Source organism: Oxyura jamaicensis, chromosome 4, assembly GCF_011077185.1.
Source record: "Oxyura jamaicensis isolate SHBP4307 breed ruddy duck chromosome 4, BPBGC_Ojam_1.0, whole genome shotgun sequence".
In the NCBI taxonomy this organism is placed as follows: Eukaryota; Metazoa; Chordata; class Aves; order Anseriformes; family Anatidae; genus Oxyura; species Oxyura jamaicensis.
The window spans coordinates 23672074-23684859 of record NC_048896.1 but is presented as its reverse complement, the minus strand read 5'-3'; the positions used below and the strand labels follow the sequence as shown (position 1 = coordinate 23684859).

The window sequence follows — 12786 nt, the reverse complement described above, 5'->3', positions numbered from 1 at the left end:
CCTCCCTCTCTGGGATGGGGGAGAGAAACGGGAAAGTGAAGCCTGTGGGTTGAGATAAAGACAGTTTATTAAGATAGAAAATAATAATGATAATAATAATAATATGTACAAACAAGTGATGCACAATGCAATTGCTCACCACCCGCTGACCGATGCCCAGCCCAACCCCGAGCAGCCGGCCCCCCCACCCCGGCTAGCCACCCCTATATATTGTTTAGCATGACGTCAGATGGTATGGAATACCCCTTTGGCCAGTTTGGGTCAGCTGTCCTGGGTTTGTCCCCTCCCAGCTTTTGCTGCACCCCCAGCCTGCCCGCTGGCAGGACAGAGCGAGGAGCTGAAAAGTCCTTGGCTTAGTATAAGCAGTGCTCTGCAGCAATTAAAACATCAGCATGTTATCAGCACTCTTCTCATCCTAATCCAAAACATAGCACCCTACCAGCTACTAGGAGGAAAAATAACTGTCCTAACTGAAACCAAGACACTACAAAACCAAATGTGTTTTAATTAACATCACCCATTTTGAACTGCTTGTCCACAAGCAAGTTTAGAAGACCAACACCATAAGCAATTTTATTAGAAAGAGAAAAAATAACGATGAATAATTTATTTTATAAATGAAACATTTTTCCATGAATATCACATTTTAATCTAGTTCTGATTTGCATGGTAATTATTTCATAAGATTTTGTACTCAGTAAACTGAGCACAAATATTCCAAATACATGTCTTTCCCTTTCTGGTTTGGGTATATAAATCACAAAGAAGTCACATCTGTCCCACATAAATCATATAGAAATCACATCTGTCACATTTAATGAAATTGCAAAGACTTTTAATATCATTTAGATTTTGATTCTGGGAATTGTTGTGTATAAGACAATCACTGACATACCTTAAGTGTTGGAGCTTGTAAATTTCTCCTGGTCACCATTCACAACCACCCCATTTAATCACCCTTGAAATTGAAAGAAAAAATATACTGGAAAGTTTCTGCTTCTGTAGCCACCAATATAAATTGCAGTGGAGTTATAACTCAAATGATGCAATATATGCAAAACATAAATTATTCCGTTCTCAGAGCAGCTATTATACAATAGTACATTTAACATATATATACATTAGTTTACAAATCACTTGCAGTTAGCAGTGATTCCAGGAATACTATCGAGTAGGGACGTGGAGCAGCGTTAACAAAAGATGGCTCTGTCGAGGTGTGTCATGTATAATCTTGAGACAGAGAACATTCACTACACCAGACCACACTTTGGCTTAAAGCTCTCCTTTGTCTTCTGGTCAACTGATCATACTTCTGTAGAGAATGCATTTTCAATAAATGGGTTGTACTAGATCTTTTGGTTTTCTCTGAATATTTAGTACATCCAGTTTCATAGTAGTCATCACATTCATTTCAGTGTTTACCTGTTCCATAATAGTATTAATTGTTAAGACAGTTCATTGTTAATATATGATTCCAGGTATTGTGCCAGCATATGTTTAGACTTAACAGTACATCTGCTATCAAGTTAATGTTTTTATTTACCATTAAAAATAACACATTTCTTTTTCTAAAAGTTCTCTTTCAAATTTAATGGAAGGTAATTTAGGTGAATTATTTTTAAACCAATGTCAAAAACACAGGTAACTGCTAGAACAGATGGCCAATATGAACTAAAGTACTGCAGTTTATCCTGAAGTTCATCTTCAGCTTGAATTTGAAAACATATCAGCAAATGAAAAATAAGTAGTTAAGAGTCTAGTGACCCAATCTATGTAATCATATTTCTGTGTATGTTTCCAATAGCATATGCAGAAGAGCAAAAAGACTAGACAAAAGTCTTGCATTGTTGTAATTCAAATTAATTCGGAAGAGCCTAATAGAATCCAAATGGTATATGTAGTGAGATCTTATTGCACTGTCTCTTCATACTGGATAATGAATGCCAACCTTTCAGCTTTCTTTCTTTCACATTTCTCCGTTTCCTGCCATTTCTTACCCACACTAGCTCTCAGTATGCCTTGCAGCTCTCTAACATTATCTGTCTAGTCTGACCATAGTTAAATATAGATTTTTTTTTCGGTATTTATAAATCCTAACTCTTTAATTTGGGTGTACTTAAGCTATCATCTCCTCTGTTGTGAGGATGGGACCTCCTCTATTGAGGACCAGGGAGGTGATTGTTCCCCTGTGCTTTGCTCTGGTGAGGCCACACCTCAAGTACTCTGTTCAGTTTTGGGCCCCTCACCACAAGAAGGACATCGAGGCCCTGGAGCACGTCCAGAGAAGGGCTACAAAGCTGGTGAAATGCTTGGAACACAAGTTCTATGGGGAGCAGCTAAGGGAGCTGGAGTTGTTTAGTCTGGAGAAGAGGAGGCTCAGGGGAGGCCTTATTGCTCTCTACAACTACCTGAAAGGAAGGCGTGAGGAGCTGGGGGTCGGCCTCTTCTCACAGGTAACTAGCGATAGGACTAGAGGGAATGGCCTTAAGTTGCGCCAGGGGAGGTTTAGGTTGGAAATTAGAGGACATTTATTCTCTGAGTAGTCATGCATTGGAATGGGTTGCCCATGGAGATGGTGGAGTCACTGTCCCCAGGGATGTTTAAGAAAGGGGACATGTGGTATTTAGAGACATGTACTTTGGTGGTAGATGTAATGTACATGTAATATTGGTGGTAGGGTGACAGTTGGACCAGATGATCTTAGAGGTCTTTTCCAACCTTTATGATTCTATGATATATTCAAGGACCCAGCGGAGAACTTTTATATGACGTGGCTTGTATGAATATTGGATTCTTTACCTCATGCCTATATCATGCCTGTTGAAAGTTCCCTCCTTCACTTATTTTATTTTTATTTTTTGGTAGATATCTATATTTTCTGACTTGTCTTCCTCTCCTTCTCCTTGTCATTGTTCAGATGAAAGCACAGCCTGATGAGCAGATGACTTCCAAATCTCAGTTAATAAATATCACAGTCGCCTTTGTTGTTCTAAACACTTGCACAAGGCACAGGCTAGGACTAGGTTAGTTAGTTAGTCTTTGACATTTCTTTGAAGAAACATATGCTTGCAGTCTTTTACATGTTCATATCTGCCAGTCAATAGCACTATCATTGCAGAGGTTTCTACTAATTTGTAGAGATTAGTGATTGCAAGCATTCTAAGTAGAGAAACCAAACAGTTGTACATCCTTTGCCATTTCATATAATACATCTTGATACCTTGCTACAACTGTCAACTCTTTTTTCCAAAATACAGAACAGGAAATACCAAAATAATCTAATGAATATTTCATTCTAACTTCCTTAGAAATATAATTAAATAGGTTCATTCTTCTGTTTCTTTCTCAACATCTTTGTTTCTCTCATACTCCCACGGGCCTGATGAAAATCAAAGCCTCTGTGTAAAATGTGCAAGATCAAATTCCTCAAGATTCATATTAGGTAACATAAATACATGTAAAAAGAGTATTCCTTTTACACGCACTATAGCCTTATTCCTTTCACTATTTTAGTTAATCAGAAATCAGGTCTATTTAAAACAAGTATAATACCAACATCTTCTTCTCATCCTTAAGATAAAGAAAAGATAAATCAGGGATTTACGATTTCTAAAACTAAAGTATACAGGGGGAATGATCCTGCTAAATGCTCAGCTTTCTGTTGTGAAACAGAGTTTCTCAGAATAGCCGCTGCCTTTTCCATTTTGTACTTTCTCAATCAGTCTCTCAAAATGTTTCAAGAATGGATAAAAGTTTGGGTTTTATCCTTTCATACTTATCTGCTGAGGTGCAAGAGTCTCAGGAAGAGCATGATGGGTTGGCATAGCCTTGATGTATATGTAGTATTATATAGCTTATCTCATACCTTTCACAGCACAAAAGATTAGAGAAACACCATGTATAAAGGCACTTTCCTTAGCTACTAGCAACAGTGTTCCCTGGGAATGTAACACTCATCATTTTTTGTCTTGCCACTTCCTTTCTCTTCAAACGTCTCATAATAGAAGGCAGAAAAGGGTATGTAGCATAAGTTTTTCTGATGTTGGAAGACATTTCATCCATGAATTTCAGTTTTTAGCAAAAGATAGAAGGGGAGAGGCTATATCCTCAAACATGGACATCTGAAATTCCTTACCTAGTGGGCTTCTATGCTGAAATAGTTGGATCCTTGTTTAACTAATAGATAGCAATGTTGCATCTGCAAATTTAGTCTTTTATGTAAATTTAGTCTTTTATTATAGTCTTTTATCTGTAAATTTAGTCTTTTAACACTGACCTTTTAACCTTGACTGCATATGTACACACTAGATTTTAATGCTGCCTTTCAGCCACCTTTAGTAACCCTCTTCATCTCGGGCTTTCCCAGGAATTTGCTATAGGAGTGTGTTCAAATTGCACAGCCTTCCAAGCTTTCTGCAAAGCCACATGGCTTGTCAGACTCACTGCAGCAGATACACCCTCACAAGAAGTCACATCAGTTTCTCTGTACCCCAGATGTTGTGGGATGCTTGCTGGGACAAGACCTTTGAGATACCACTCAAGATTATGGCAGCAGAAAAATCTGAATTTCATCTGTATCACAGTGTGTAATTCGAAAGCACCAATAGAAATGCATGCACAGCTATGCTTGAAAATATAATTTAAATTAATTAGCAAAATAACTGAGCATTGTATTGCAATGCACAATGGAGCAAGGTCCACTGGATTAAAGCCTTAAAGCAGTACAGTACAGAACATCTGTAATTAGAGGTTGCAGAATTTCAGCTGTCCTGATGTAAGAAAACATATAAGATTAATGAGTTCATAGAATAAAAGATAATAAAGTTCAAAGTGACTAAAAGATTTTGATCTTCTAGCCTGTTCTCTGGCATAATGTCCTCTTTTTGTGTGTGTGTGTGTGTCTGTGAATAAATTCTTGTTTGAATCAAGACACGTCTTTTAGAACTCATTTAATTTAGATTTATATATTTTTCAAGTACCGTGTTACCACATATATAATGTTCTAATATCTTTTTTTTTCACAAAAAATAATAATAATAATAATAATAATAATAATCTTTTGCTTGCCTTCCATGATATTCTATGTATATTAGGGCTTACTGCAAATCAATGTTAAAAGTCCAAAAGGCTACTCAAGATTATTTTTTTAGAACTATTTGTAAAAGTTATCAAAAGCTGCTGATAAAAAGTATATGACATTACTGGCTCCTGTTTAATATCCGTCTGAGTTACTGTTGAATTTGAAAGTATTTTATCGTGTTCTGACATCAGTGTTTGGTCTTTCTCCAAGTACAGAACTATGCTCTGAACACTATTCAGTATAAAAGATATGCTTATACTTACATTGAGCTTACAGTGAAGAGTGCTATTGGGTTTTTATTCAATAGTGTTGATAACTCCGCTATTGCTATGATAATAGTGGACTTGTTAACATTTCTTTTATTCCTGGTATGAGAATTGAAAGAGTTCTTTTTATTTTCTGTAACTCCACTGACTGAAAATTATGTCTTTTGTTTCCTTGTCACATTTTACCAATTCGTAGCTTCTCGTTTGTTTCAAATTCTTTGTTTTGGCCATCTGTTATTTTATTTTCTTATTATGCTTGCTATAGTTACTTTCACATATGCTCCTAGCAGAGCTGAATGTTCTTCATAGCAATCTTCTTCTGGGTTGTAATTCTAGTAGGACAATATTAAATTGATCCCAACGCTGTCCACAGTCCTTCCATCTAAATTATTTCTGCTGGGCTTTTTGACTTCTAATTATTTCAGGTTTATGAAATTGGACTTTAAAAACAACAGTGAGTGTATGCATTCCTTAGTCATATAAATTACAGAACAAAGATATCAATTTGATGTACTTCAGTATTATAATCAATTCCTCTGTCAGTCAGGATAAGAATTAAGAAAGGCGTCATGCCAAGGAGTTGTCACCTGTGCCATGTAGATTCTTCCTTCCAGTGTAAATTCCCAGCAATGACAGCATCTTCCTCTGGGGGACAGGAGGCCTTGAAGGAGTTTATATTGTTTTCAGCTACTTTGAGCTTGTCATTTACAGTGCTTCTGCTGTGAATGGTGACATGAGTGTGCACCAGTCATTCTGTAGGATTTTATCCAGCTTTCTCTCCTCAAATTGTTCTCAGCCTGCTGTCCACTTCTCTCCAGCAGGGGTTCAGTACTGCTTCTGCATTGTTTTCCTGCCATTTACCACTGGTTTTATTATAAAATAATGTTTGTTTCCTGTTATAAACATCAGTGCATGTCATATCATTCCAGGTTCTTCACATGCACTGCCAACGGTGTGATAAAATGGTGTCTAGTTGGCTTTGTTGATTTTCAACACCTTATAAAATCAGTAGCAAATATTTAAGCAACTCACCTTTTCCTGTTTCATAATGTTATATGCAGGCCTAAAACCGTTTTATTTTGGTTCATACTCTGTACCTGAGGTAATGACTGATCTGACTTTGGCTCTCATTTACTCCTTCCTTAAATAAAAAATGAACTCAAAGCAGCTGGAAGCTCATCTGTTTGTGCCAGTGGATAACATGTGTTTTTTGTGCTTTAATTATCTGATTTCATAATGTTGTTTGTTCAAGACCCTGAAAATGTAACATAAGTGTAAATAATACAGACCTCAGTACAGATAGATGAAAATTACTAGTGTTTACAGTTTAATACTGTCTCTTGTTATTTCCAATGGAAGGAGATTAAAAAACAAACAAAACAAAAAAAGCAGCAACAACATTTTTTAATCATATGCAATGTTCAGAAACAAATGGGAATAGCTTGATGACCTTCTTAATAAGACTTTAACCTGAAATCTTTTTTCCTCCTAATTTAGGTCAAATAAGCTCATTATTTTCTGGGTATGACTCTACACCCTTATTTAATTATTCTCAGAATGTAGTTATTGTTAAGCTCCTACAGTTTAGCACAGTTCAGCACATATTTCCTGCTGCTTACAGAAACACACTGGAGAATGTGCTTTAATATCACTTCACACTTATTAAAATACAAACTCTTCCTGAGCAAGGATGTGCTACTGCCATGAATGAATACATTTAAATCATAAAATGCACAAGTGAGAATTTAACCTGTTCAAGAATATTTTCTAAATGGTTTTGTATGACACTACTTGTATCTGAATAAACAGGTTGGGTGAAATATTTGCATATACTGAAGTAGTCAGTATTAATGTGTATACAACGACACTGTTGAAAAACAACAAATACTGACAGCTTATGCATTTGTAAAATGTCGTGACTCTGCCTAATTTTAAAGTAAATATGACGCTGAAAAAAAACTTACTTATTCCTTTATTTTCTTTCCTCTTGTAGATATTTTTAAATGCAGATACAATTCGCTTGGGAAATCTACCAGTGGGCTCCTTTTCCTCCTCTTCACCTAGCTCTTCAGCTCCTCGCCAGACTATCTATGAGCTCTGCGCCTGCCCCAATGGTAAACTTTATCTGTCCCCAGCAGGAGCAGGCTCCACATGTCAATCCAGTAGCAACATCTGCTTGTGGAGCTAGAAGGACTCCAATTTCTCCTCACACCGGAATAGCCTTTTGTTACTATCCCTCTGCTTCACAGTTCTGCTCGGTTTCCCTTGTGACAAGTTCGACGCTTCAAATGGCCTGCAGAGCAACTTCTTCCAGTGTAAGCAGGAATACAGCGCTGCCTTCTCTTGTGGTTTGTGTTACCACTCAACATAGAGATGGGAGTGAGATATTCAGAAATCAATGTATTCTTCATCAGGAAACCTGGAACATAATATCACCTTTTGTCCAAAAGGGAGAATAACACAGGTGCCTTTGCTACGTGAAGTGAAGCACATAGTTTTAGATTTTTGCAGGACCTGGATATGAACTGCACATATATATATACAGTACATAAACGAATTTGCCCAGAATCTGATGGTGAAATTAATTGGTTACCCCTGTATGATAAATAACTTTACTGTCTGAAAGCACAATTTTCCATTCATCTTTTTGGATGTAAACTTTTATCCCTGAATTTTAAAATTTTGAAGCATTGTGTGATGCTTGCTTTACTAAACAATTAAATTCAGTAAATGGTTTTTAACACAAAAAGAGACAGAATCCCTCCGTGAGTTTGGTTTCTTTAAAAGTGTGTTGTTACTCTTTGTCTACTAAGTCTAGGGTTTTGTACACTAGGTAAATTTTGGAAGTGCTCAGCAATATTACCTTTCAGAGTTAAAAAGACACCTGCTCTTGTTTGTCAGATCTGAATGGCCTTATATATTAATTTTGTGGCTACTGCATGTGAAGTGATTGCTTTCAGTAGAACATACAGTTTCTGGAAAAGAACAGGGTAAAGAAGGAAATACTGTTGATGTGGTTTTTGATCAGTGTATTGCTCTTCACAAGGTAATTATAATTGGCAAAAAAAAAAAAAAAAAATCAAAGGTACAACTTTTCCATTTTCTAGCTATGTCTAACTGCTGCCGTTTGAACACAGTACAAACATTAGTACTAATGCAGTGTGTAAAGTTGAGAAGCAGTGCACTAACAACTGGTACCACATTCACATTCATTATTCTCTTTTGTTTACCATCTGCTGCTAAGGTTTTCAAAGTAATAGTAATAAATATATATAAACACACATTAAATGACATTTGGTATTAAAAAGTACATTAATATTATGTTGACTTCATCAGGTCTGTGTTTAAATTATGCAGCCCCATTTGCACTCTGAGCTCACTGCTGACTTCCTTTTTTGTCAAGTTGGATGTGGGATTTCTTTCTTGTATCAATGTTCATACATGTTTGGTTTGTTTGGTAATTGAAATTTTACAAGAAAGCTTTGGTATGCTGCTAGTAGGTTTATCGCAACATTGATTAACAAGAGTATCTTGAAACTTGCAGAACCCAGGAATGTAAAACAGTATAAAAATGTTTCACATTGTGGAAGATGGCTAGTTTACATAAGGTAAGTGTGCTTTTTAATACTATTCTTTAAAATATGTCATCTACCATGTAGCTTTAGAGGCTTTGGAATGTAAGACCATCAATATAATGATAGTTTTTGCAAGGTAACTCTGAAGTCAGGGCAAACAGTGCAAGGTGGGTATTTCTACACAGCTTTTTTTTTTTTGCTTTTTTTTTTTTGAGAAAAAATAAAAAGGGCAAACTAATACTGTGATTACCTTTCTATTTTATTACCACCTCATAAGGCTGATTTTGTTTTCACTTCAGGTGAAATTCACTCCTTTGCAGAAGACCAGCACAAGACGTGTCCACGGCTTGACTGGTGCTTGCCTTTCCATTGGGCCTGTTCAGAGGTGTGAATTTCACGCTGTAGCAAGAATACTCTCCTTGCTGTTTCTACCAGATTAAAATAATAATAATAAAAAAATAAATAAAATTATTTTCTCTTTTCAAAAGAAGGCTATTAGGAAATAATTCATTATTTCTTTGAGAATTGTATTCTTTCACCGGGAAAAAAAAAAAAAAAAAAAAAAGTATTAGAAAATATTTCAAGAAAATATATTAGAAGCCTGGGGATTCTTAATAAGAGGGACAGAAACAGATACAAATGACAATGGTGATAATAAGACATTTGAAAGTGTATCCATACAAAATACCCTTTAAACTATAAGGAAATAGACGCGTTTGGTGCGAGAGCACAAGGAAAAAAGGATCAATCATATTCCAGGAGTAAAATATATAGATCTGTATGAGGATATATCTACATGTATTCATTATCTGTGCACACCAACAAACACTGGTTGCTTCAAAGATGAACAGATTATAATGGCTAATCTATTCAGTGAATTACATTTTGCCTGCTTATAAATTATACACAACTAGACTAAGATTTTTTTTTCTCCCCACTAAACCTACATGATTTGTCATACATTTTCCATTGAGCAATTCTTACTTGCTTGCTCTTCACCTTATATGATAACTTACCTGTAGTACAGTCAAAAAAGGTTTCTGGCTTCTTTCTGGATAGACCTAACCTTTATAAATTTTCCACAATTTTCTACAAATCATGTAGAAAAATAAAACATATCTTTTGTAACAACTCATGTTAATAACAAGGCTGAAATAATTTACTGCTTTATATGAGGAAAACTCAGAGCAGATGCGCAGATGATACTTTGGACTTGAGAAAAACAAGCCAGTAAGTCCAGAAAGTCCTGTACTGTCAAGATTTTCTTGCTTGGAATCATTGCAGTCTGCTTGGTAGTATTTATTATACCAATATTGGTACAAGTAAAAATAGAGTGTATTTAAGAATCTTAGCAATCTATGAGATAGATAGACATGTCCACCACGTACACAGTTCTCATAATGTCTTAATATTTTGGTGAGTTTCAGAACACCAATATTTTACTTTAAATCTACTGTAAGCTATAAGAAGGGGAAAAGAAAAGTTCGGTTTTCATTTTAAAGGACATTTCTAGCCCACATGATTTCCGAGTATAGGAAAAGTGATTTCAGTGCATCTAGAGAACTACAAACATCATAATGCCAAATATCTATAAGCAGTGTCATCATTTCTGAGTGGAAGGAGAAACAGATCTGGTATTTTTAGTGTTTGGAGCTGGCATTAGTAGAGCTCTTTGATTCATAGCATGGTCCAAAAAGTGACGTAGTCCAACTGCATCGTTTCAGATGGAAAGAAACTAGAAGATCTCAGTACAAAAGCCATGTTAAAACATGGAGCCAAAACATAACTATTTCAGTGCTGGTGTTTTAATGCTGAAGCATAAAGTAAAGGCCATTCTGTGCAGAGCCATAGGAAATTTCTGGATACTTTTTGTCACATTCCTCATAGATTCCTGGCCCTGCCTCCAAGTTATTTCAGTCTTTGTTGTCTATGTATAATATCTAACATTCAGGTTATGATTAAGCCCCAGCTGAAGTATCTCTAATTTGAGTGCTTATCTGAATGAAAATTTTTATCACTGATTTCAGAAAAGAGATGTCACTTCTTTTTATGGCTAAGGTAAGAGTTCCCCCATTAACAAATCACTCTGTTGTGAAAACTATAGAAAGATTGAAGACCTTAAAGGTGTTTTTAAGCATTAATATTAGTGCACTTAAAAAAAAAAAAAAAAAAAAAAAAAGTGGCTAAAAATGTCCCTTTGAGGCTCTTTCTAGTATATGAATACATGTATCAAATAAAGCTTCTTTTTGTACTCAACTGTTCATTTGGGAACCACTAAGATGATGTTACAGCTGTTTGGCTTTTTCAGAGCTACCTCTATGGCAACAGCAAAATACATGAAAAGACCTTATTAAATACATGTATTTAATATATATAATAGATTTATCTTCTGTAAAAACTGTCATGATATCCATGTCATAGGATACTGTCTCTTTCTTGTTTAAAAAAGAAAAATAAAAACATCAGCCAACCTCTCTGAGCACTGTTAGCTGTATCGTTTTGTACTGCAGTTCATTCATTGGTTAAGTGATAAGACCAAAGACTGACACTTCTACTTTATCTAACGCTATGACACTTCTGCTTCTACTAATTCTGTTGGAATGAAGAGATGACAAGTTGTAATTACAACATGAAATTGTAACATAGTTTAGATTTGTGCAGCATTTTGAGCTGTAGATTGTTCACTTTTTCCAGGGTTTAATTTGTTTGTTTGTTGTTTTGTTTTTGTGTGTGTTTTTTTTGTTTGTTTGTCAGCATGGTGCAATTATGTTACTGTTCATACATACCAGGATCTTTCATTGTTCAAAAAAAAAGCAGAGCGAGTATTCCAAAATGTGCCAAGACATTGCTTGTTTCAACTGGAGTTATACTGTTTTGCTTGCAAAACAGTGGCTTGACTGGATAACACAATTCACTTAAAAAATATTTTAGATACAGAGGGCTATTAAGTCTGGGTTGAAGATAGAACTATACATGTCTAGAAGAATTTTATAAAGGATGTTTAAGAAATTTGGTTACTTACATCGTGTATTATTTGTTGTTTTTTGTTTGCTTATTTTAGATTCTAAACCATTGTCTAATTAAAAAAAAAGCAAAACACTATGGAATTACTATCGGTTGAGTCACTGTAATGCATATGTAAGCTGGATCTAAGGTTAAGTGTCATATTGTTTCAATCAGTACTCATTAAAGGTCTGCTAACCATTTTTGTTTCGTAACTTTCATGCTAATGATTTCCTTGTGTATATAATATATAAAAAGATGGGAACTATTTTCTTACACATACTATGCAATATGTTTGTAAAACTGCAATATTACCAAAATTACAAAAGCTGTGCTTTTGTACTCTGTTGCTTTATGTAAAACAAATCTTTTTTCTATTTAACAGATTGTCTGTCTTATAATTGTAGATAACATTATTCAAAAGCAGTACACTGAAACTTTAAGATTTTTTATTTCATTTTCCTCGGATTTTTTATTTTATGCTAATAATAGCAAGGTTTTGGAAGTTGGAAATTGTTTTTCCTTTGAAAAATAGAAATTTTACAGCATGTAATTAACATGGTCCATTTGAAATCTCTCCTGTATTTCTTTCATTTGATTGTAGCATTTTCAACTGGTGCTACTATATAACTGTAAATAAATGTGATCTATAAAATAAGAAACATAATCAGAACTCATTTCAAGAATAATCAAATGGAAAACTTTCTAAGAGTGACAGGAAGATGTAGGACAGCTGATGAAAAAGTGTTAATTTTTCTGTATATTTATATTTATTTTTTGCATTCTTCTATCTACATTAGCTGTATGGTAATGGCTTTTCTTCTCAAGTTTTTCTCCTCACACACAATATTTATTTTATTAA

General features: G+C 35.0%; 1 protein-coding gene across 10 annotated transcripts in view; it reads left to right on the top strand.

The window, feature by feature from the left end:
• The window catches only part of SGCZ (sarcoglycan zeta), a 447021-nt gene extending 435009 nt beyond the window's left edge, over positions 1–12012 (top strand). For all 10 annotated transcript variants that reach the window (XM_035323850.1, XM_035323848.1, XM_035323849.1 and 7 more), the window contains one exon: positions 7340–12012. In XM_035323850.1, the coding sequence (XP_035179741.1) occupies positions 7340–7534 (195 nt within the window). In that variant the 3' untranslated portion in view covers positions 7535–12012. The remainder of the gene's footprint in view (positions 1–7339) is intronic.
• The last annotated feature ends 774 nt before the right edge of the window (positions 12013–12786 follow it).